This window comes from Pseudomyrmex gracilis, unplaced genomic scaffold, assembly GCF_002006095.1.
Source record: "Pseudomyrmex gracilis isolate BER0280 unplaced genomic scaffold, ASM200609v1 scaffold_61, whole genome shotgun sequence".
In the NCBI taxonomy this organism is placed as follows: Eukaryota; Metazoa; Arthropoda; class Insecta; order Hymenoptera; family Formicidae; genus Pseudomyrmex; species Pseudomyrmex gracilis.
This window is the reverse complement of record NW_018020645.1, coordinates 573,659-599,090: the sequence shown is the minus strand read 5'-3', so window position 1 is coordinate 599,090 and position 25,432 is coordinate 573,659. Positions and strand designations below refer to the sequence as shown.

At 37.7% G+C, this 25,432-nt stretch overlaps 5 protein-coding genes across 8 annotated transcripts; 1 reads left to right on the top strand and 4 right to left on the bottom strand.

The window, feature by feature from the left end:
* Positions 1 to 668: 668 nt before the first annotated feature.
* Positions 669 to 15,881, top strand: LOC109854202 (1-phosphatidylinositol 4,5-bisphosphate phosphodiesterase-like). Of its 3 annotated transcripts, none has more exons than XM_020427074.1 (20): positions 669 to 949; positions 6,259 to 6,315; positions 7,927 to 8,155; positions 8,286 to 8,345; positions 8,582 to 8,719; positions 9,681 to 9,760; positions 10,065 to 10,200; positions 10,294 to 10,394; positions 10,585 to 10,751; positions 11,021 to 11,231; positions 11,581 to 11,839; positions 12,093 to 12,299; positions 12,414 to 12,612; positions 12,703 to 12,860; positions 12,963 to 13,169; positions 13,288 to 13,660; positions 13,729 to 13,893; positions 13,959 to 14,136; positions 14,265 to 14,715; positions 15,471 to 15,881. In XM_020427074.1, the coding sequence occupies exons 3-20, from the start codon at positions 7,985 to 7,987 to the stop codon at positions 15,534 to 15,536; spliced, it is 3,327 nt and encodes a 1,108-aa protein (XP_020282663.1). In that variant the 5' UTR covers positions 669 to 949; positions 6,259 to 6,315; positions 7,927 to 7,984; the 3' UTR covers positions 15,537 to 15,881. The 3 variants fall into 3 exon arrangements, with proteins under 3 accessions (XP_020282663.1, XP_020282661.1, XP_020282662.1); XM_020427072.1 differs by having other exon boundaries at positions 12,685 to 12,860; XM_020427073.1 differs by lacking the exon at positions 6,259 to 6,315 and having other exon boundaries at positions 12,685 to 12,860.
* A 502-nt stretch (positions 15,882 to 16,383) lies between these two features.
* On the bottom strand, positions 16,384 to 17,426 carry LOC109854203. Of its 2 annotated transcripts, none has more exons than XM_020427076.1 (3): positions 17,236 to 17,426; positions 16,855 to 17,128; positions 16,384 to 16,731 (listed from the first exon to the last, which is right to left on the bottom strand). In XM_020427076.1, the coding sequence occupies exons 1-3, from the start codon at positions 17,239 to 17,241 to the stop codon at positions 16,619 to 16,621; spliced, it is 393 nt and encodes a 130-aa protein (XP_020282665.1). In that variant the 5' UTR covers positions 17,242 to 17,426; the 3' UTR covers positions 16,384 to 16,618. The 2 variants fall into 2 exon arrangements, with proteins under 2 accessions (XP_020282665.1, XP_020282664.1); XM_020427075.1 differs by having other exon boundaries at positions 17,276 to 17,426.
* An 851-nt stretch (positions 17,427 to 18,277) lies between these two features.
* On the bottom strand, positions 18,278 to 19,620 carry LOC109854213 (repetitive proline-rich cell wall protein 1-like). Its single transcript, XM_020427091.1, has 2 exons — positions 19,552 to 19,620; positions 18,278 to 19,241 (listed from the first exon to the last, which is right to left on the bottom strand). The coding sequence occupies exons 1-2, from the start codon at positions 19,564 to 19,566 to the stop codon at positions 18,552 to 18,554; spliced, it is 705 nt and encodes a 234-aa protein (XP_020282680.1). The 5' UTR covers positions 19,567 to 19,620; the 3' UTR covers positions 18,278 to 18,551.
* A 733-nt stretch (positions 19,621 to 20,353) lies between these two features.
* LOC109854212 (mantle protein-like) lies at positions 20,354 to 21,689 on the bottom strand. The gene is made up of 3 exons (XM_020427090.1): positions 21,580 to 21,689; positions 20,778 to 21,062; positions 20,354 to 20,651 (listed from the first exon to the last, which is right to left on the bottom strand). Exons 1-3 carry the CDS (start codon positions 21,589 to 21,591, stop codon positions 20,508 to 20,510), a joined length of 441 nt encoding a protein of 146 aa, XP_020282679.1. The 5' UTR covers positions 21,592 to 21,689; the 3' UTR covers positions 20,354 to 20,507.
* A 2,176-nt stretch (positions 21,690 to 23,865) lies between these two features.
* LOC109854223 (MAGE-like protein 2) lies at positions 23,866 to 25,120 on the bottom strand. Its single transcript, XM_020427106.1, has 4 exons — positions 25,037 to 25,120; positions 24,807 to 24,933; positions 24,372 to 24,541; positions 23,866 to 24,279 (listed from the first exon to the last, which is right to left on the bottom strand). Exons 1-4 carry the CDS (start codon positions 25,046 to 25,048, stop codon positions 24,139 to 24,141), a joined length of 450 nt encoding a protein of 149 aa, XP_020282695.1. The 5' UTR covers positions 25,049 to 25,120; the 3' UTR covers positions 23,866 to 24,138.
* Positions 25,121 to 25,432: the final 312 nt, after the last annotated feature.

Here is a 25,432-nt window from a genome sequence, read left to right as displayed (position 1 = left end):
ATACTCGGTCTTGTACGTTTGCTTCTGCGAAGCTTTGTAGAGAGCGCAGATATTCACTTTCTATCACGTAGCTCGTATGATAAGAGTTATATAGTTAGTATATTATCAAGAGATTTTGATAACAGGTAGCTATTATCGCTTACCGTTTCAAATCAAACAGAAAGTGTAAAATTCCCATGTCAGAATTTTTATTTCACGTATTACATTCTCCCGAATCTTTAATACATCAACTTAGCTACTCTCTTAAACTTGAAGTAATTAAAGCTGACGACCTGGACCTGGAGTAATTAATTACTTCGAGTTACTCAGATAATTATTTGTTATCTTAAAGTGTTCAAATATGACTTATCTAGCCTACTTGAGCGATGCAAGCAGCATGTCTGAATATTTGATAACACCGTTCGATCACTTATTGAATATTCAGGTGACATCTGTACATTTCGAGTAGTGGAAAAGTATCCAGATATCTCCGCGCCGGAGTAAATGTTGAATATTTGTTCGAAACAAAGTAACAATTCGCGTGACTTCGGAGACGAGACAGATCTCGTTCTTGCCGACAAGAACCTGGGGATAGTGAAACCAGAAGAAGAGAGTATGGTGATGGTCACAGAAAACGGCACATGCGCGCAAGGGGAAAAAGACGGTATCGAGCCAGGCGGCTAGTTGGCCGGTCAACAGACGGTGCTGTGCACCGTCAGTATCTTCCATCGCGCCTACAGCGGAGACGTCCGACAGCGGAGCGCGATTTTTCGCGAGCGTGGACGTACGTGTTTCGGGTGTTTGTTTCGCGTTTTTACTCGGCAAGCATTTTCTGCGAGCCTGTATATATGTCCGATATGCGTGCGTCAAGCCTCGTCGAAGGATGAGACCGTCGGCCAGTCCGTTGCCGTTTTCGTCGTTCGACGAATAATTTAACGTGCAGACTGAAGAGGAGACCCGATCGTGAGCGGTAAGAGCGATTTTGCGATAATGCGTGAGCTCAGACGGAATGTACGAGGCAAGGTGTACGCGCGCACGAGTGTGTGTATATACGCGCGAGCGTATGAGCAATATACGTGCGTGCGCGCGTGTACAGCAGACGTCTGCTGCACTGGCGCGATCACGAGACGTGTCATGCGTGCAATGCTGTGGCCAACCGCACACACCGGTGCGTCTTCATCTCGGACCACTTCCGAAGTCTCGCGGCAAATGATCGTTGATGCATTTTTTTGCGCGCTTTTGTGCGCGCTCAAAGTTCAATAATAATAATTAAAATTTAAAGATTTTAATCGATATTGTTTTAATTCGATACGGGGATTTGTTTAAACGTTGCATTTCGAAATAAAAAAAAAAAAACATGACATTTTCGTTTGAGAATTTATTGAATACAGGTAAAAGGTATATTAAATATTTATTTTCGACGTTATTAATTGCTCGCTGAGATGATGGACCGATGTTTCCATCCATCAGAACGGCGAGCGCTCCAAATTGAATGGTACCGCGCTTCAGTGTTCCGTGTCAACCAGTTTGCATGTATATAGAGCATGTAGTAGCATGAATGGATTACTGGCCGTATAGCGAAAGTGCATTATCGTCTCCTTGCGCGGTGTATTAAACACGCGCGCTAATTAGTTGGGTCATCACGTAGGTGAGGACGACCGCGCATCGTAATCCACTTTCTCGCACGCTCACACTTGAGATAGATTAAAACGTTTCCCTCTATGTTAACTCGCTATATATCACCTATCAATAAATACTCCCACATGAAGGAGGATTTTGTTTGGCGAAATAATTGGCCTCTACTGTGTTCGACGACCATCGAAACTCGACGTACCGAACAAGCGCGGTGTGTGTTAGAGCTCGCGCGTTCTCTTTCTACATCTTTTCACCTTCTCTCGCTTCTCTCTGACGGTCGCCGCGCGTGTGCGTGCCACTCGTGCGTGTTACTACGTGCGCGCATACACACACGCGCGCGCGCGCGCGCGCACGCACGCACGCACACACACACACACACATACGTATCACACGTATTGTGCGCGCCATCCGGCGAGCGAGCGACAGGCAGTTACGAGGCGACAACGACGACTTGCTAATTAGAAGCTATCGGCGCGAGAGATAAGCTGCGAATAAGGCATATGAGATAAGTGCGATGAGGAAGAGAGACAGAAAGATATATGTATGTAGGTATGTACGTGTATGGGAAACAACGGAACACGACCCTGACTGCGGGACTTCCCGAGGGATTTTTGAGGTCAAGGGAACCAAGAGGCGCCGCTCGACGATAGAAGGAGGAGGAGGGGAAACGTGCGCGGAGGGAAAGGTCTCGCGCGCCGCGCGCTTACGACTCTCGCACGCGCCAGACAAGTCGAGAGTCGATCATCGCTCCGATACCTAAATCTCTCGGTCTTCCCCTAGCTCTATTCATTGTTCATCCACGCGCTCTTCGTTCGACGAGGCACATGCCGTGAATATCTTCGCCGTTCGGCGCTCTTCGTAATCCTGGCGTCTTTTATAGATGAAAAGTCAACAGACAGAAGATCGCATGTGTGTCGAATAGGCGCCATCGTTACAGGCGCGTTTTACATAGGCATACAGACACAATACAAATTTTTTTTTTTTCACGACAATGACTATATTATTAGTCATTCACGCAAATATAACACAGTAGACATTGGTCTCTCAGAAATGCTTGTTGTAATCGTATCGGAAACTTTTCGCTTTCCACATCTTTGTTTTTGCTCTTGAGAGAATTATCATTATCTTTCGATCTTTTCCGTGGAACAGCAAAAACACAGCGCGACGTGCGCGTTTCTCGGAATATAATTCTCTGTCTCGTAAAAGCTATAATAACTTACTTAACTTATGCGTTATTAGAAGAAAACCTCAGATCGCGATTGTGTTCAATCAGACGCGACAATCTCGCGAAATATTATATTGCAGAACGGGTTTTATTTCCGCGATAAAAAAATGCAAAGTTCAGATAACGTTCAATTATCATATATTCGTCATAGTACGTGCGTCGTATTACAATTGCAAAATTGGCAATTTTAGATTTGCGAAAGAGAACTTACGTGTCTCCTAAAATTATACGTCATGTATAATCCTGTCTCTCTCTCTCTCGGCAAACTTTGTATTCTGCAAGAAATACGCGATCGCGTTTAATATATAGATATATTTCGACAACTGCAAACTGCAAATCATCGATTTGTCTCGCGTTAGCCACGTGGAACGCGACGCGCGCGTCTCATTACAGTGAGACAAACATATTGCATAATAGAGGTTTCTACTTAAGAATTACCGTTTGGCCGATATCGACGAGAGACAAAACAAATGTCTTTTTTGTTATTCAGCAAAGCTATATATATAACATTGTTTAGTTGAAAAATGTCAGCTCGAATAAAGAACAATTCTAATTACTTCATTCAGCTACAAACAAAAAAAATAATACAAACGTGTATGATCATTTAATTTTCATACAATTTTACATGATCACGTATTTGCGTTTTCTAATTTTTTCTCCGATTATTTCAGAATTACTAAAGTGAAACAAAATTTGCGGATTACGTAAGGCTAAATGTGTTTCGGAAAAAAAAAAAAAACCACCGCAATGAGTGCACGATACTGAAACATAGCTATTTTACAAATGAAAGCAAGCAGGTCACAAACCTCACTTGCTTTCATTCCATCTAAAGTGACCATTAGATTTATTAAGCAATTTATTGAGCGGTCAGTGTCGCGGCAATTTAACCTTCAACTCCGGAAATTATATAGATAATTACTTATTGATCCGTGGATAGAGAAAGAGAGATAATTGAATTTACGTAGCAATTAATTGTTTTATAGCAGACGTGATTTAATAACTTTGTGCTTTTTTTTTCGTTACTTTGCACATCATGGTCGAAACACTCGCGCTTTGTGCGCGAAATTAAAAAGTGGCAGCTAGAAAAGCTTTTTTATCTTCACTTATTTACACTTTTGCTTACGCAAAAATGTTCTTTGTGTTCTAAATTTCTTTAACGCTACACACCGAGATAAATCGCCAACGGGGGCTTATCGGCGTCCAATTACGACACTGCGAACCGATATTAATCAAGACGATTCCTTATCTCCACTTTTACTCGCCATCTTGGTGCTCTCAATACCGCGTTAACAAGCTGCTACAATGGGGGTCGTGATAGTTATAACATGTCATTTAATGCGGTCGGCTCGTGGGAAATACGCGGGATGTCAGAGACGTTGCGGAACGTCTTTTCATCGTGCCGAAGAAGAAGAAGACACGAGTCACACATTATGTTTTTCCTGTGCCGGTCTGTTTATGTTACCCTGTATACACACGCTGTTTATATAGACGCGAACTCTGTGTGCCCACGTATATCTGTGAGATATGCGTCGGTAGCCAGTTATGCGTCTTGTACACGCGTTCGCATTTAATGCAACGTTTTAACTGCGTTCTATTTGTTTCCCTTTATATAATTCGCCAATGCCAATCATACGGACATCATTAATCCACAAAATATCGCATATTTATGTTGCAATGATTTATGAAATTGTTTATTTCGGGGATTGAGAGATCACACACACGATGTCCTACGCGATTTTTCATCGTTCGAAACGAAAATGCACGTCATTTGGCAACGTTGTGACAGCAATCAAAAATTCCTTCTCTTTGAACTTAATGCAACGATAAACACGTCGCCACAAACGCAGAAACATCCGGCAAGATGTGGTTAATTCTCGGAAGTTGCGGTTAACACGTCGCAATTGGCGATTTGGTGAGATTGTAAATTCAATTGTAGGAAGTAATACTTCTATGTGGATTCACTTTTCGTAGAAAAGTACTTAATTTTGGTACACATTTATAAATCTTTCACTGCATAGTTCGTGCACTACGATCATTTTCAATTTTAAACCGCTTGATATTTAAAAGCCGAGATATTCCGCAAACTCGGAATAAAGGTGTGTCAAGAGTTCGGCAGTAACATTTTCATCTATGGCTCCATTCGTAGATTCAAGAATCAAAAATCACGGATCGAAATATCTAATAATAGTTCGAAAGCCGAGCGTGTTCCGTCTTTGATTCCGGAAATGTTGTGCGGTAGAGAAATATATTAGACCATAAATTCTCGCTTTTTATAGCTTTACAATGCTAAATGACCCGCAACTAATGCCTGGTTCAAAACCAGTGACTTTTTATCCTATTAATATTTTTTGCCGGTGTAACATATTGTTATATTATCCGAAAATATATATTACATTTCCTCACACAAATATACAGTAAAATATTACGACAGTATAAAATTAATTTTACAAATTAATGAAATTCTACGCAAAATTTATCGCCGACTTATCACGTTTTATTAATTCAGGAGAAACGCGCAAATTATTCGGTTTAATAACACAAATCATTTAAGCTACTGAAAGATAATATAGAAAAATGGCCTTTGTGTGTACACAAGAAAATGTCACGTCACCTATTAATAAAAATCTTAGAAACACACGTCACTTGTGTTTTTTTATCCCCTCTTTGCAATTGCTTTAATGTATTTTTAATCTAGATAATGGAAGATCGGTTTAATGGATTGTCGAAGCAATATTATATATCGATAGCGGCTTTGATTAATCGACTGATTTTCAATGAAAAGTTTTAAGAAGAAATATTAGTAGTCATACGTCATATAAAAAAGATTGTATTGTAGCATCAATATTATCTTTTTCTAAATTATTAACTGTCACGAAAATCGTTCTATCTCCATAGCCATGACAGAATTTATTAAGAATATCGTTAAACAGAATTCAACGACGAGACAAAAGAGAGAGAGAGAGAGAGAGAGATGATGGCGAGAAAATTAGTAATTAGATTCTATACTTAAGTCAAACATTACGTAACTCGCAGTACTCAATTACGTAAGTTTATCGTAATTATGATGAGAAGATATTGATTGAATCATTTAGTTCGAAGACTGAAACCTATTTAAGAGAAACACGTGTCTGTCCGTAGATATAATTAACACACCACTTAATAGATTCAAAGATGCGAAGAAGGGAAGAAGATGAGGGAGAAGAAATAAACGTCGTGTCGCACATTTTTATGATAATTTAATTAAGAATTAAATCTTTTAGGATTTACGTTTGAGACATAATTAAAAGCACAACAGAAAATAATTCTATAAGATTTTAGAGAATAAATGATAATTCATATCTCTTACGTATTATCAACTTTAATTAGAAAGCAAAAACACGTGTAAAAAAAATGTATCGAATTTGTTTTTTTATTCGCAGGTGCACAGCCGCGAGTTAAAATGAGCAGGTTAACTCGAAAGAGACGCTCTTAACATTGTAAGTACATTGTTTCTGTTCTCAATTACTTGACATAACTATCTTATTGTGTAAAACATTTCATATGTTTTGATATTGTTGTGTAAAACCTTTGATATGTTTTTGAATTTTTGAACGTAAACTATTTTTGCTTGACAAAAGTTGCTTGCGCTTCATTCTGCATAGTGCAGCTTTTTGCCATAAAGGATAATCGGTGCAACGATGCTAACGAATCTTCTGTACCGTGATGAACTATCGATTATCCAAAAGCGGATGATTCGATTGTGAAATGTTTTTTATATAAATAGTTCACATTTATGTGAGGGTTTTTATTTTATAAGAAACTACGTAAATATAAACACATTAGATTTATTGAATGAAGCACGGGGGCTTTATTTGCAGCATCAACTTTCCAATTCACACAGTGTTTTACAGTATTAAGATACTAATTATATAAGATACAGTATTAATTACAGTATTAAGATACTAATTGTGTGTACAGAGCATAAATATTGTAATCACAGATGCGAGAGAGAGAGAGAGAGAGAGAGAGAGAGAGAGCATTCTTTACGCCAATGTAGACAAAAAAAAAAAAAATACATATGTTTATGACACAAGAAAATGCGCCATACAACGTTATATTGTGTATCAAAGGAACTATTTTATTCTCGGATTATAACATTCTTGGGTCTAACAAAGAGAATGCGCAATGACGTCTTTCTGTAGTCTTCTTTTTCTCGATTTTCTCGACGCGCCAGTGCTGATTCTATTCTTCCTATTCTATTTTCCTTTCTACTTTTCCTCCAATTGAAATTAGCTTTCACAAAGGGGAATTTACATATTACTTATAAATAGAAGTAACGCAATAAATAAAAGAAAGAGAGTAAAGAAAGAGAGAAAAGAAAGTCTCACATATGCATGACGATTATATTTTTTTTTTTTTTTACTATAATTATCTAATGAGTAGTCTCATAACTTTCTTCGAAAGTGTTTTACGTACTTGCATGGTCATGTCGCAAAGTTGATAGGTTAAAGGTCAAAGAACGTTGCCTCTCATTTCCCAGAGAGGGGTTAATGTCCGATTACGGTTTCGAAGACCCTATTGAGGTGTTACATACACGGCATGTGTTGCTTATCCAGGAAGAAATTTGCCAATAATTAACTAAATACGCCGTCACATGAATTCTAAACAAGCAAATTACGTGCCAGTCCAATGAAAGCGTCACTTGGCTCGTTCAATTATCCATTCTTATTTGATTAACAGTAATATGGAGATTATGTATATTCTTATATGTGCGTCCTCTCACGTTCAACAATTGATGTAACTCACAAAAAGTCATTTGCATATTGCGGCGCGAACCACACACGGCGCAATGTGCACTGAATAAACATCAACGGTTTGAACTTGAAACTATACGCGCACAACCGCAGAAATATACGCAATCCTATAAATTATTGACGAACAATTTACGCAAACGAATACGGGGAATTCATGACATAAATATCAGTCCTTCAAAGCTCTGAAACACGAAACAGATACTAGTTTGTCGTTGAAACGTTTGAAGGATATACGGAAGATATCCGACGGAGAGTCTGGATAGCTTTAATGGCGCCATCGATTCCTGTTGACAGAACCGGAAAACGGCGCATCTAAGCTGACTTCGCCGGAAGTTGGTGGAACGTCGCGGAGATGACGAAGAAGTTTGAGTTCAATTGGCAGATCGAGGTGCCGGAAGCGCTCCGTACGGGCTGCGTCTTCGATCGTTGGACAGAGGAGAAGGATAACACTGAAATCGAGCTAAATTGCCTGTTCAAGGTCGACGAGTATGGTTTCTTCATTTACTGGCAGAGCGAGGGGAAGGTGAGCCGTTTTTCTTCGAGAACGTGTGTTATCATTTATTTATTTCAATAAGGGAAAAGAAAAGCGCGCTCGAGATCTACTTATTGATTCCGAGATGCCGAATAAATATTTTATTTCTTTTCTCGCGCAGGACGGCGATGTCTTGGAATTGTGTCAAGTAAGCGACATTCGAGCCGGTGGCGTTCCCAGGGTAAAAAATTTTTTTTTCCTTTTACAGAATATAATAACAGAACAATAACAGAATAATAACGTAGATAATAATAAAATAATAAAAAAATAGCATTAATAAAATTATTATGTAAAAGAGGTCATCAAATAACGAAAACGTTTTTCAATGAAAATGAATAAATGTTAAAAACAAAATAAAATAAATTAAAATAAAATTTTTACGTGCTGATAGCTAATAGATCGACACGTTTTCAATAGGATTTGAAATTGCTGGACAAGTTACTCAGCAAACACGGCGAGCAGTTGGACGAGAAAAGTTTGACTATCTGTTCCGGTGTTGATTATACCAATATCAATTATCAGCATGTCGTATGTCCGGATCCTGCCACAGCCAAGGTAACGATAATTGAAATATACAGTAGAAATATAGTTTGGGAGTTATATTTACGTCCTTTTGTTACTAAATATGTTGATCAAGCAAATGATCCGTGTATAGAAATATTACTGCCTGGTTAACAACGATGTGACATTCGCGCATTATTATCGTTACCGAAATATCGTTTATAATAATCGGAATTAATAATCGAAATATCGTTTATAATAATCGCCGATCGCGCGATAGGTTTTGACCGAATTACTTCAAACGCTTAGCGTAACGTATGATTAACGTCTTTTGTTACATTACATTAACAACGTTTCGTGTTTGCGTATCGATTACGATTGAGATTTTATCGGCTACTTCTGTGCCGCCAGGTGACACGCGCGGAAATAGCGTGAACGCGCTACATGCGGTTCGCGCATATCGCGCTACCGCATCGTTCGCCTTATCATTTCATCGTGATCCCTCCGCTACATGTGCGCGCTTATTATGTTAAAACTGTTATTACGAAAGTCGATAATTTGCCATCATTGAAATTTCGTAAATAATTGTGCTTAACCGCCTGTGCGTTTATGACACTATCAAGCAGTACATCTGCACTTTATACTTGATTCTTTTTGACTATACTACGTTCTTTCCGAATTATTGCTTAGTCTTACTTGCGCGTATCTAAAAACTTTATCTTATAAACTTTTTCGCAATAATAGACAGTCTTATTTGTCGCATTAATAAAATATATTTAATTAAATTACATAATAAATTATAATAATATAATTAAAATATCATAGTACGTACAAGTAGCAAAATATACCTATCGATCTATGACACATTGCGACGGATTGCGATGACTGATTACGCGGGCTGGACTCGCGCGAGTGATGAAAATTAATATATTTCTCATATTTATTGCACTATTCAACGCGCTCTCAAGTAAAAAAAGAACAATTTACGTTATGTCATTTCTGTCTGTCGTCATAGGTATGGTTGGACGGTGTTCGATCGATCACGCACAATGTCAAAGCGAATAACGTTTGCCCACTTACATGTCTGAAGAAACAGTAAGTTTATTTTTTACTTTTAATGCACACCTATATATGTATGTATATATGTTGGATCATTAAATATGAAACTTGACAAATACATATATATATATATATATATATATATATATATATATATATATATATATTTGCAATTATGTATGTAAACATTAGTATTGTTCGCTTGTGTGTGGATTAATTAGACGTAAGTGCTTCCGTACGATTGGGACGTCGCGTTTTTTCTAATTCATTTCCGATGCAAAGGAAAACATTTGACTTGCATGAAATTAACGAGCAGCGTTTTTTGCGCTGTGTGTTTTAGTTGGATGCGGCTTAGGATGCTTGTGGATCCCAATGGAAAAGTTCCGGTGAAAGTGGTCGCGAGAACTTTTGCGTCCGGAAAAACGGAAAAGCTCGTTTATCAGTGTCTCTCTGAGTTAGGTCTACCTAGCGGAAAGGTATATTTTTAATTTAATTGTAAAACTAAATTATCAGTAACAGTATTGCTATGTCGCGTAAAATAGATTGCGATGATATTTTCCTTTTCTTAGAATGACGTAATAGAACCTGACGACTTCACCTTCGACGCGTTTTACGCGCTTTATCACAAAATATGTCCGAGAAACGATATAGAAGAATTATTTCAATCAATGTGAGTACTTGGTTTGAGAACTAATATAGTTTTTCATAATCATTTTATGAGTTAATTAATTATACGCTCTTTCTTTTCGTTTCTATCTATCTATCTGTCTGTCTATTTTTCTTTCTCTTGCGTAATGCAAACAGAAAAGAAACCTTGAGCGAATTAATGCGACCCCGAGTATTTACCCAAACATTTCCAGAACGCAGAGTAAGGCCGATACGATTAATCTGGAGCAACTGATTACCTTCCTGAACGAGAAGCAAAGAGATCCGACCTTGAACGAAATTCTCTATCCATTCTATGACGAGAAACGGACAATGGAGATTATCAATGATTACGAGCAGAACGAAATTGCGCGCAAAAACAGTAAGAAAATGATAAATAAATTTGTTTTCTTTCGGCGGTTGATTTTTTTTTTTTAAATAAAATCTTATAAGTAAATAAGGATCTTCGTAACACGATTGCTTATGCATGTTTCCATGATGAATATGTATCAGATTGTATATCAAGGATAAATTTTTTAATAAGAGAGAGAGAATAAAGTTGGTTCCTTCAAAACCGATGAAATGAAATTAATAATAAAGAGAAGAAACCGACCGCGTGAGTTGGATTTTCAACACAACACTTTCTTTCAGAAACGATGACGAAGGACGGCTTCATAAGGTACCTGATGTCCGATGAGAACGCGCCAGTTTTCCTCGACAGACTAGATGTTTATATGGACATGGACCAACCGCTGGCGCACTATTACATTAATTCAAGTCACAACACATACCTAAGTGGACGGCAATTCGGCGGGAGGAGTAGCGTCGAGATGTACAGACAGGTTCTACTTGCTGGATGCAGGTAGAATATGAATATACTGTTGCTGTCTATAAAATTATATGGAAATGATGATTGTAATCTGATTTACGACACCGGTGAATTCAACGAGTGGCGCATATTTATAACTTTGTCGATTGCACCAGATTGGGTCTATTTGCATACGTAATATTGTGCCTCCCGTCAAATCGATGCTCTGTTTATTGATTTATAACTATTTTACAATAGTAACATGAGAATGTCTATAAAAATGACTCGGTTATTTTTTTTTTTTTTTTTTTTCAATAATTGACTACGATATGTGCAGAAAGAATTTTGACGATCGTAATATAGTTACAATATCTTGTTTTTTTTTTTTGACTTAAATTTAAAGGTGCGTTGAATTGGATTGTTGGGATGGTAAAGGGGAGGATGAGGAGCCAATAATTACTCACGGCAAAGCCATGTGCACCGACATCTTGTTCAAGGACGTTATATACGCGGTTAGAGACACGGCCTTCGTTACATCAGAATATCCAGTGATCCTCAGCTTTGAAAACCACTGTAGCAAGAAGCAGCAATACAAGCTGGCCAAATATTGTGATGAAATTCTGGGTGATTTATTATTGAAGGATCCATTAAAAGAATATCCCGTAAGATTTTTTAGATAAATATTTTATCGTATTCTTTTTGACAGTTTTTATAAAACACAAGATAGTAAGTTTTTTTTTTCCTCATATTTTTATTTTGTTCTCGTCTGACTACGACCAATTATTACTCGCTATAAATAACGAGATTGTTACGATGAATTACCTCCTTATTGTATCATTACGCGTTTGAAACGTGACTCGAGTACGCACTAGCTCTTGCGGAGATGTGATAAGCACACTCAAATTTCAAAAACAGCTGGATCCAGGAGTACCTTTACCACCGCCTAGCATGCTCAAACGCAAGATTCTCATTAAGAACAAGCGCCTAAAGCCCGAGGTTGAGAAGGCGGAATTGGAGCTATTCAAGCAAGGCCAATTCGTAATTGAGGACGAGGTCAAGGAAGATGCCAGCGCGCCGCCGTCTATCGCTGCTGTCGTTGAGCAGCAACCGGTAACCTTAAAGGTAACCTTCATTACGATCCTCGAAAGTGGCAATACCCCGCTCACTTTAATCGAATTACGTAGCGTCTTGCGATCGCTTTGGTAAAGACGGAGATATATCTCTTCTCGTCTTCAGGAGGAGATCCCCGAATCGGTAACGTTGTCGGCCATTCAACAGCAGCAATCTGGCAGTGGTCCAAGTCTCGGTGAAAGCATAGAGCTAGTCGCTGTCGTCCAACCTTATACCGGAAGCACGACAAACGTTCACCCGTGGCTGTCCTCAATGGTCAACTACGCCCAGCCCATAAAGTTTCCTGGCTTCGATGTTGCCGAGCGTAAGCGAGACTTTCTTTTTTATTTTTGCGGATAAATTTAAATTTCTTCATAATATCTTATTTATGAAAAAGAAATCCATCATCTCACAGAGAAGAATATTCATTTCAATATGTCTTCCTTCGCGGAAAACACCGGCATGAGTCTCTTGAAATCTTCGGCGATGGATTTCGTAAATTACAACAAACGTCAGATGAGCCGAATTTATCCAAGAGGCACGCGGGCCGATTCTTCCAATTATATACCACAGGTAAGAGAAAAAAAAACACACACGCGCTCAGTTCGAGCGCGATTTATGTCACAAATAACACACAGAAAAGTGTATCTCGTTGATTAATCGTCGCAAAAACAGCCGTTTTGGAACGCTGGCTGCCAAATGGTGTCGTTGAACTTTCAAACCGCGGATCTGTCTATGCAACTGAATCAAGGAAAATTCGAGTACAACGGCTCCTCGGGTTATTTGCTAAAGCCGGATTTTATGAGACGCGCCGACAGAAGCTTCGATCCCGGCTCCGAGAGCCCCGTGGACGGAGTAATTGCCACGCAATGCAGTGTTCAAGTACGTTTCGATTTTAAATAACAATTTGGATATAATTAATTAGATTTATCGCGCGTTTCGAAATTTCTTTTGGAAAATTTCTTACCTTAAAATTTCATTCATCACAAAAATGCGACAGGTAATAGCTGGACAGTTTTTGTCCGACAAGAAAGTGGGAACGTACGTAGAGGTTGAAATGTACGGCCTACCGACCGACACAATACGCAAGGAATTCCGTACCAAGGTAGTTCCAGCCAACGGACTGAATCCTGTTTATAACGAAGAGCCGTTTCTATTTAGAAAGGTCGTTCTACCAGATTTGGCTGCTTTAAGATTCGCGGTATACGACGAGTCAAACAACAAACTGCTAGGACAGAGAATCGTTCCTTTGGACGGCTTGCAGGCCGGTTATCGGCACATCGCGTTACGAACCGAAGCCAACTTTCCTATGTCTCTGCCTATGTTATTTTGTAATATCGACATTAAGATTTATGTGCCAGATGGATTTGAAGGTATTTGACCGACATCGCAGACTGTTTTCCAGATAGGCAGTTGTGTACTTATATAATGTTCTTTTCAGAACTAATGGACGCTTTAGCGGCGCCGCGAACATTCAACAAAACGTTGGAAAGCTCGTCGCAAAACAAAATGCGAGGTTTAGGAATTGAAGAGAGCGACAGCAAAAACAATCTGGACAACAAAAACAACATGGCATCTCATCACCACGAAGTGGCGAAACCAAGAGGTAAGTCGTAAGAAATTTGTCAACTGAGTCAAGTGATCTGTACTCACGTTATTTTAATTGTACAGAGGAAATGAATTTCGATCCAATTACTCTGGATACACTGAGACAAGAAAAGGGTTACCAAAAAGTATTACGAAAACAGCAAAAAGAACTGGAATCTCTGAAAAAGAGGCATCAGAAGGAGAAAGTGACTGTTCAGAAACAGCATTGCGTTGCTATAGAGAAGATTTTTAAAGGAAAAAAGTTAGTGTTTCCATGGAAATTTAAAAACTTGGAATATTTACATTTTAGAATTAAATAAACAAATTTGATATAATAAAAATAGTTTTTTCTCTATTTATTATTAACAACTTACAATTATTTTCGCGCAGTAAAGCGGAACTTTCAAGAGACCCTATTGTTCGTCGCGCCGTTTCCGATCAGACCGCTCAGTGGTCGCGCCTTGCAGACAAGCAACGCCGGGAGGAACGCGAACTGGTTCGTAAACATCTGGAAGAGAGACAGACGCAGTTGTGTAAATTATGTACGACCGCGCAATTGGCGCAGCAGAAACAGCTGACCGCAAGGCATGAACGTGAAATGAAAGACATGATCGCGCGGCAAACAAGATTGTCGATGGAAAGCGCGCGGGAGGTGATGAACGACAAGACGTTGAAGACGCGAGGAATCAAAGAGGGTAAGCTCAGGGAGAAGCAGCAGAACAACACGAAGAAGTTTGTGGAGGAGCGCAAACACGCACAGATGATTCAGAACAGAGAGAGAGAAAAACTAAAAGTGATCCATGAGAAGCAACTAGAAGATTTGCAGAAAGACACGAACGCGGTAAGGCAACAGACACTCGCTAGAGTAGGAACTTTTCCGATAATATAATCTATTTGGATCTCTCTGAACGTAGACATGTCGAACATATATCGAGTGTAATGTTATTTTGTGTTGTAAGCGAAAACATTTCAACATTTTCTTCAAACTGCTAGAAAACATCTTAAATACCAAAAATTTAATTTCAATAATATTGAATAACATATCAATTAATGTTGATAGTATTGGATATATATGTAACTTTATCAGAGCGAAAGATATGTGATATATATGGAAGTTCTTGAAAGATCTAATTAACTCTATTTAGTGTTTGTTATGTAGTGCTTTATACACTATTGGTTTATAAGTTAATTTTTATTTATTTAATGTTATAATTATTTTTATTTATTATGTTTCTCACATTTCTTTATGCGACGATAATATTTTATTTAATATTTTCTTAATAAACGTTTTTTTTCATACAATATTTTTTATTTTATTCTTCCTACACGTTATTTTGTTACATATCATAAACACATAAAACAATAAAAAGTAAGTATATACATATATTTTTTTGTTACATATCTATGAACTTCTAAACTTGTATATAGTTGTTTTATAGTTTTAAAATAAAAACAAAACAAATGTTGCGAATAGTATATTAAAATCAAATTTAAAAAAACTAATTCTAATTCTTAACTCGAGAATGAGTCTCTTACTTTTTAAGACATTTTTTATATAAGTTTTTTTATATAAAAAAAAACATACATTTTTTTCAGATCATGGATATGTACAAGAACGAAGACTGCGAACTGACCAAGATGTTGGCTGAGTTCTATGTGTGATGAGTGCCGGTCACGATTTTTCATCATAGTGAAAGAATGCGCTACGAATTGGAACTATTTTAAGAAGCAATTTACTATCACACGTTAAATATATTTGAAATTGGGATCAAACGTTCGTTAGCTATACGTTCTCATATACGACGACAAGTGTCGCGCGTTATGAGAAGCAATAGACGAACGAGCACTTACAGTAACGTTTCTAATTCATTCAACTAAATATTTTTTTATAAACGAACATCTCGTTTTCATAGTTTTTGAGTACCTAGACAAACAAAAAAAAAAAAAAAAGGGAGTCAATAAAGCTAAAAAAGTAATCTAGTCAAGTATTAAGTGTATACTTATATACAGAATACATCTAATCAGCGGGACTGATCAAACGGTGTGAGCTATTTCGTCGCGCGATTCGTCGAAGACAAATATTTTTCGATTGTTATCTGCGCGCGCTATCGTCGAAGTCTATATCGATGTGGTAAAAATGTAAATGTGTGCGTATGTGTAAGACTGTTGTCTGTATTCGTGAGTCTATGCCTAATGTCAGGAGAAACTTATTATATATACACTGTTACCGTGACGATTCCTAGATACATACCTTAAGTTGAAGAGATAAAAGCTCTCAAGATCGGACTTAACAATTAATCGATAGTTCTCGTGTGACTGCTGATAATGATAATAGTATTAGAGCATTAACACATTTCGGGGTATTTTTAATTTTTTGAGATATATGAGAAAAAGAGCGTTTCTTTCAAACGCTGTTACGAATAGTCACACAGAATTGTAAATAAACTTTAACAAGAGCCTAGAATTTTAATGATTACCACGTTGTTGTTTTCATTATAATATGTATAATGTTATTTACATAAATTATTATATTATCGTATATACACACACATATATATATATAAATATATATCTATACTGGATATAAAGGATCAAGAACGAAATAAAAAGGTTACAAATCACACGTTTGAACTTTTTCTTATTAAAATACCCCTGAGAAAGTTGAATTGTTTTAAAAAATTATCATTTTTTTAAACCCCTACACTTATTTATTAATTTTTTGAATATAATAAATTCTATGAATATTATTCTTCTAGATGGACATCGTAACTGTGATTATCGTCGTCGTGATCGAAGTAATGCTCGAGCACGTCAGAGTTGAGTTTAAGATTGGCAACGGTAAATTCTTCGTATACGGCTGTAAAAAGAGAAAAAAAATAAATATATATTACAACATAATTTCAATTTGCATAATCTAATATTTTACATCGTTAGATTTATCGCTATCGTGTGTGTGTGTGTGTGTAGTAATATGATTTACCCGAATCATCGGATATATCGGCATGTTGCACGTCATAATGAGAATCCACAACGGGAATAATTGATTCACGGTGCTCCAAGTCCTGAATTTCCGCAAGATCTCCGTAATTCGTGGGCACCACTATATCATCGTGATTATCGATCCGCACGTTTTGATAGCTGGTAGCGCCGTGACCGTGATAGACCGCTTGGTTATTTGAAAAATGTGAAATGCGATCTATACCTCTCGTTATTCTGGCCGCCTCGCAGAGGGCGACGACTGCGAACAAGAGTAACTGAAACAAGTAAACAAATTTGCTCGAATTATATACTTGCTTGTAGTTCAAACTGAATGAAGAATTAGTATAAAAGATCGAAATTCTTTTCTCTTCTCATCTACAACCTTCATTCTTGTTGTTACATCGTCTAAAACATTCACTCACACAGTATTTCATAATGAATTCACTTCGGACGCTTCGGCGGGTTCTACTGAAGCTACGACTCTCATAAGCGTCTGTTTTATACAACAGTAGCCGCGTAACATTACGCAAGTTCATGCGAATATTATGCACCATGGACGGATGTTTACAATTCGTTTGTGCTTCATGGTGTAGACTTTGCGTGGTCGCGCGATGTGACGCGCTTGTGACTACATACTTACGTGAGTATGGGAAAATCAGTAGGTTGCGCCCGCAAGCACGCACGCACGCACACACGTATATAGTATAGTGTTGTTTCAAAACGGCGGCGGGATAGTTCACCGTTTCATTGCCGAGTTATGCAACATCTCTAGTCGTATTGCGCATCTATGATGAAACCGCGATATTATTCGAAATCCTTGGGAAAGCAAGATGGAAACCTCCGCTGACGGTCGCCATTATTTTCAGTTCTCTTTGCCAAGTTTTTTTTTTCTTAAATTAATTTCTATATATATATGATTGCGCCTATATATTAAATAAATACATTTTTAAAAACACTTTTAGTAAAAAAAAATTTATATTTAGTCGCACAGAAAAGGACGATAAGATGATGTGGGTACGTGGAAAGTTATAAATTTGATATATATTATGTGTATACGTGCGTATTTCGCTTGACATAACTGTACATAATAATAGATTAGTCAGAAAATAATGATACATTGACTTAGAAGAAATTCTCATGTGTTCCACATCATAGTTTTTACTTCAATTTCACGGTGCTTCGGGATAGTTGCATAAAGTACGGTATTACGGTTTGTTTTGCAATGAGAATAAGTGAGAATAAAGCATATAAATAATAATAAATAATGGAGTATAAAAAAATTGATTCGAGAACATTTATACACAATGCTGTGATAAAATACACACGTATACACGCAAAACGGGCATAAATAAATAATTAACAACTCGTTCGAAAAGTAAAAATTATTTTATTACACTTTAGAGACAAAATTTCCAGATTGTCTTGTCGTGTTGTTTTTTGCGAGACATTCCATATCTTTTTCTATTTTGACAGCTACTGACATCCAGTGGGATACATGTGTTTCGCTTTTGGATCAGTGACATTGTTTTATATAATAGGTTTTTACACATATTTATTACAAGTTTATAAGTAAATGTTGTAAAAAAAAATGTAGAAAAGCTAATGTAACTGCTTGACGATGATGCAGTTTTAACGCGTTGAAACATTCTCGTGTCCTGAAAAAAAGCTCTATGTGTCCTCGCATTGCGCGCGGTCGATCTACAAACAATGCGGCTTAACTATAACGGGATTATGAACGGCCGGCGGGAGGTACACAGGTTGCGAGGCGTGAACCGCGGGTTTTATATAGGACACTTGCGGCGCTTGCACCTGCACCACTTTGGGAGCTGCGTACTGAACGGGCGCGTGTAGCAGCGGCTTTTGATAGACGACCTGTGTTACGGGCGTCTCGTACTTTTTGAGGAAGAGCTTGGGCATCACGTCGTGATACATGGGTCTCTGATACATAGACGTGTAGTAGAACGGCTTCTGATAGGTCGGCGCGTAGGACAACACGGGTTTTTGATAAACGGGCGTCACGGGTTTAATGTACTGTACCGATTGATGCGCCGTCTCGTAGTTAATCGCGGGTGCCACCGGCTTCACATACGTGACGGCGGGTTTTGGCACGACGTAGGGCGCGTGCTGAACGTACTGCAAGTGAGCTAGCGGAGCTACGCCCAGCTCTTTTTTCAGATAAGTCGGTTGTATCAGAGGTTTAACGTAAATCGGCGATGACGAGTAAGCAGGACCCTGCGGATAGATCGGTTCGCAGGGATGATGAATGGAGTCTCTCTTTGCCTTTGACATCGGGATGTCCAGCATCTTCTCCATCAGCGATCCATCCGGCATGTCCGTGCGCATATCGGTCTCCGAACGCACTGCGGACAGCCACAGCAGGCATGGTATCTGAAAGTTAAATATGGATATTTTTAAGCTAAGATTTGGGGTGTTACGCTAATAATGCGCACGTGTAAAAAGAAATCGCTAATATAATTCTCGATAATACAGAAGTAGAAATTTGTAAATTAAGTAAAATGTATTATTCTGATGTTTTTGATATTATTTTTTTCTGTTTTTTAATTTAAAATTAAAAAAAACTTTTTGGTGTACGAAACACAAGATGTTACCGCAAGAGATTAGTTTTGAATCGAGAATATTTCTAAAATATCTCGAAAAAACAACACGGCTTTCAGCGCTACATGCTGATTGTGCTCACCAATAATCTGAGCATGATTTCTTCGTGTGCAATTCTTCGCTCGACGAACAATAGATCAGAAGCCCTGGACCAAACTAGAGACGCGTCGCTCGCAGTTCGCGGTTTTATAAACTTTTGCTCCACTTAAGAGAGGGCAAGTTTCTTGTCGAGCCTAAGTCGAATGTCGATTCCCTTAAGCGGCGTAAAAAGCGGTCGCCAAGCCCATGATGCAATCGCGCGCGCGCTCCGGTATTTCCTGAATAAATTCTGCGACGACGTAAGTGAGTGAGCGCACCTCGCGGGCACGGCGACGCATTTGCGCGTTGACATTATTCGTTGTCATTTACCGAGCGCGGTCGACAGTTGTCCGAGCCTGCCGCGCGCTAACCCCGGATCTCTAACGGCGACGTATCGCCCGAGGTGTTGCCCGTGGGAACAATGACATACATAATTTACGACATTTACGGATGCATTCACAGTAAAAAAAAAAACGCAAACCCGAAGTATATTTATTGCGCGTTTGTTGCCGAGTATGTACGTATGATCGCCGGAAGCTATCTAATTTAAATCCGCGGAGATATTTAAATTAGTAAAGAAATTGGCTTGGGGAAACTTGAGGAAAGGTGTCATAAATTACTTCGTGCGTTTTATCCCACAAATGCGTTTTAATATAAAAATATGAAGTTGTTTTTTTTTTGCAACGCATAGCGATTTTTTTTATATATGACAATGAAATAAAATAAAATAAGTGTATCTACATCTATTTAATCTAGTTGATGCTATTTAAAAATAATAGACATCAGTGATTTTAAATATATATATATAAAAGAAAACAATATATTTCAGCAAATATAACATTAATATACATAACAAAAAATTATGTACAAACATCACAATGCTTAAGATCTACTGCTGCTTGATTAATTTATTGCTACTTTGGTATAAAGATACTAAAGAGAATCGTTTAAATTTATCGATCAATGCTTCCAGCCATGTTTCGAGCTCTGATGGTGGAAAACATGCTTGTAGATTGGCACATGAACTGGATATGGTTTAGGTATCGGCACTGGAAAGTGCTTCTCTACCGTTACTGGATATGGCTTCTCGACGACGTACGGTACCTATAGTCATAGAGAGAGCAATATTATAAAAAAATGATTTTACAAAAGTATAATAAAATTATTTTCACATAAAAACCTTTGATTTTTAATAATAACTCTATTCTCTCCTTAATAAACAACAATAACCTTTTTTTCCACAACATATGGCTCCGGCTTTTCTATGGGAATTTCAACGTGTTTGACGACTTCCACGGGAACCGGATGCGGAATCGCGACTTGAACCTGGTAGGGCTGAGGTATCGGAACCTTAATTTGTTGAGGAACCGGAACAGGAACCGGATGTGGAATCGGTATCGCGTATTTCTTGTAGATCGGTATCTCCACTGGCTTGGATGTTTCGTGATAGGTGCTACCGCCGTGATCTTCCTCGTAAGAAGCCCATACCGCAGCCACCAAAGTAGCTAGAAGAACCTGCGAGAACAAAATGAGTCATTAAAGTCACCGCGTGAAACGTCTCAAAGATGTTTGTCTGATCTCGCGACCGCTTTCTAATCGCACTTTTAAACTCTTCTTCTAACAGTTTCTCGAGATCCGGTCGAATGCCGTAGTTCGCTTCTACAGCTTCTACACCGAACCATATTCGGAATGGTGTCACGCGGAGTGTGCGTTAATTTCGTAAGAAACTAATTGCAGCCTTGTTCTGTTCGGTTTTAATTGTAACGTTTTTACTTTTCGCGAGAAAAATTACAGATTTGTATCTTAGTCGCGAAAAAATTTGCGACGGTGTTATCCAATAATTATATGTTACTTCGCGAAGCAATTAACACTCTAACTCTAATTGCACATCAGACGTACGTAATAATTAAACTAAACGCGCAACGCGTGTAAAGCTCGCTTTTCATCAAAATCCACAAAATGATATTACAGTTATTTAGCGCTCTTGTATTCATTTTCGTGAAGTTTTTTGACGGATTTGACAAGTACTCACAAGAAGTCTCATGATTTTGCGAACTCGCGCGAAAAAAAAAAAAAGACACTTTGACAAAACCCAACAGTCAGCGATATCTGTTCGCGGTACGCGCAACAGGCTCTGTGATGCTTTCAAAGTCACGGCCAACTCTTTATATACCGACACTACTTTCTCCCTTCTTCTCATTACATCGACTCGAGCTCTGTTAGCTGTGTTCGGGCTTTTTACGCTTGTGCAAATGCCGTTCGTCTCTGTATCTGTATGCGCGAACAGTGTATCCAAGAGTGGTCTTTGATCTTCGTGTGGCATTCACCCGTGGCTGTCGGAATGCGCAAAGTGAATTTTACCAAAACTTGACATTAGACGAAGATGAATTACGGATGAATTAATTATAGCGGACATATAGCGGGAAATTTCCTGGCATTATAACAAGCTATCCGTTCGCGTGGTAATTATCCTCATCGTGCTCGCGGCTGTCACACGCGCAAACGAGTGTAGTTGTACGACTTGTAGCACACAAGTCGCAAGATACGTGCAAAGATACGACGAGGCATTTTGTAATTAGACTGCCGCATTTAATTCGAAGTACCGTAAACTAAAACCTGCGTATAAATTTAATTACATGTTTTAAATACAACGACTATATTGCGACTCAATAATATAATTAGAAGTAACAGTAATAAACAGATTCGTGTCTGTTCCGTATTAACTTTTTCCTATTTACCTAGAAGTTGTTGTACAAGATTTTTCTGTTTGGATCGGAGATTATTATATAAAATATAAGTAGAGGTAATAAGGTTAATGACTTTTCAGAAGAGTCAAGACACAGCGGTGTTTCAATGGATGCTACTGAGAAGACATAAAAGAAGCGAGTACAAGCGCTTACCGTAATGATGTTCTGCACGCTTTTATCTTTTTTTATTGCCGTTACACAGTTCTCAGCAGGTAATTCTTTCTATGATAAATCAGGTGATAAAATACAATTTTCTGATTTGAGGAAAGAGAGAGAGACTTCGGTGTTTACCGAAGCACGCAAACGTTTTTTACTCGTTCCTTCATGATGGTAGCCAAGTTGCATGTATCGGCGAGAGACGAAGATAAGCGTAAGTGTGGTAATGTCATGGTCTAGTTTACTTGTTCAACAATCTGTGAATAAACGTTGCATGATTGCAGTTCATTGAATTGCTGATAATCACGCAGACAATCACATCACGTCGTCACATTAAATTTATATAGATTTTCCTACGTTCTTTTCAATAATCGAGATTATTCACGCTTTTAAGCGTTTAATGCACGCTTTGATACAATTTTCTATACATAGTTTAAAGCGAAATGCTATTTTCATTTATCTCGATTACCTCGCACAAAACAAATGATATAAAAAAGCTTTACTACAAATTACTATGTTAATACTATAAAAAAAATTTAAATTCTCTTTCTAATTTCGTAATTCTTATTAATCGTAGCGGGGCGTAAATCTTGAAAAATTTTGTTTCGTTACAAACGACGTGTAGTAAACGACGTGGATAAAAAACAAACGGTCGTTGATTTTTTTTTTTACTGTTTGCGGTTGGCAGTAAACTATCAGCCGCAAACCGGGCAAAAAGTGTGTCGTAAGCGGTGCAACTTGGCGACGAGATCGATGGGCAAAGCGTTTAGCGCGCGGTCGCGTAGATCGATGCGGATGTGCGCGCAAGCAAGATCGATTTAAGAAAGATATCGCGTCGAGAGACGGGCGTGGTCGACGAACGAGAGGGAATGGGAACCGATTCCTTGAAGATTTGAATTGTGCGCGATGTTCTCTATCCGTATCGCCGAGCGGAACAGTGAAAGTGCATCTTGAGTAAAAGTGGTTTCACACGTCGATGTAAGAACGCGCGCGCCGCGCTCATTATGGCGAATCGAGATCGCGCACGTAGAACCCTTTCTCGCCCCCTCTGGCTTGCGGCCGGTTTCTTTCTAACCGATGGTAATCAAGCTGTCGAGGAAACAGTGTATTACACGCGTATTTTTTGTATAAGTCTCTCTTGTACGGGAAGATTTTATTTTTCCAGACATTGGACAAGAGAGCGGATACGAGCTATTCGTTATATTGTTGATATATAAAATCAGTTTTAATGCAATGCGGAATATATATATATATATATATATATATATATATATGCGAAGCTATTGCATGGAGAGACAGAATTTATTACAGTTAATTAGTTGTGGCAAATAACGATAGAACATTTATATATTTCATATGATTTATTAACACAAACTCAACTTTAAAAAATAATCGTGTATATGTACATCAAAAACTTAACAACGGTAAAAAAAAATACATGTAACAAAACTATCTACACGTTGACTTAAAAGCACCAACTAAAAAGTCAAGATAAATTGTAATAATACGCGCACTCTTATAATTTTGTGATTCACATCAATCAGTCACGTGTCAGAATCTCATGTCAATAAAAAAATGGCAAAAGAGGATTTTATAATTATTTAAATCAAACAATCTTGTGTGCAAACAAATCCTCATTATACCATAAAAAAGAATGTTTCAAAAACACGACCTAATATTTATCGAATTTAATGCCACCCTTTGCCCTTAGAAGTATAGTGAAGCACGTGTTTATAAACCGGGACGTGAACGGGATATGGTTTTGCCACTGGTACGGGGAATTTCTTCTCCACGTAGACGGGATATGGTTTTTCCACGATGTAAGGAACCTAAAATATTGTATGTAAAAAATATGAAATTATATATATATAAATTGTAAAATACAACTATATTGTGATAATTATGTTATAATTATATTCACGTGTTTTTCAACGACAACTGGCTCGGGTTTCTCAATAGGTATTTCGATATGTTTTACGACCTCAACTGGATACGGTTGGGGAATTTCAATTGGTACTTGATAGGGTTGAGGTATTGGAATTTTAATTTCCTTAGGCACCTCGACAGGCACGGGATGTGGAATAGGTATAGCTGAAATAAAGTGTTTGTGGTTTTTATATAAATGAATTTCTTTTAAAACTACATAATAATACGTAATATTTTTTATATTTTTAATGTAAATTTGATGTGAAAATTTTTAATGTAATATATTATTAAAAACTAGAATTAACGTAAAATATTTTCAAAAATTCAATATAGAATTATTATTATTATAAGTTTATTATTTTCATTTTAATATATGTAATTAAAAAATAAAACTAATAAATATATTAAATGTAATTAAACATTTTTTTACCATATTTTTTAATAATTGGTATTTCCACTGTCTTTGTTTTCTCTTCGTACGAAGAACCACCATGATCTTCGTCAAAATGACCGGCCAATACCACGCTGACAAACGAAGTAAGACCTAATATGAAAACCTGCAATATGTCCAAAATATTTAATTTAATTACCTTAACTTAGGACTAATTGATACAATAAAGCACACTTGTATCGCACGACATACAGACAAACTACACTTACGAATTGATTCATATTGATGTTTTTTCAGGGTTAATGTCGGTGGAAACACGAGGAATCGAGCGTTGAGTGACTATGTACCACAAAGATCGACCTTATATACCGGCTTCAATTCCACCACCTTTCACTAAAATCCTGTAATGAAGTTTCGATCCTTTCCAGGATATATCACGTTGCGTTTTGCGTCGCGTAACAATGTTTCCCGTGTAGGGAAACATTTTCTATTCACAGGCAATATAAAAGAATATTATCCACGTTTATATGTGACAAATATAAGAGCGTTATTATCCATGTTTATACGTGATTACACGGCAAACAGGTTTGCTGTTACATGGCCAGCAAGAAAAATTTGCCAAGCCTACCGATCTTCTGACCAATCGTCTTTTGTTATTTTAGCAA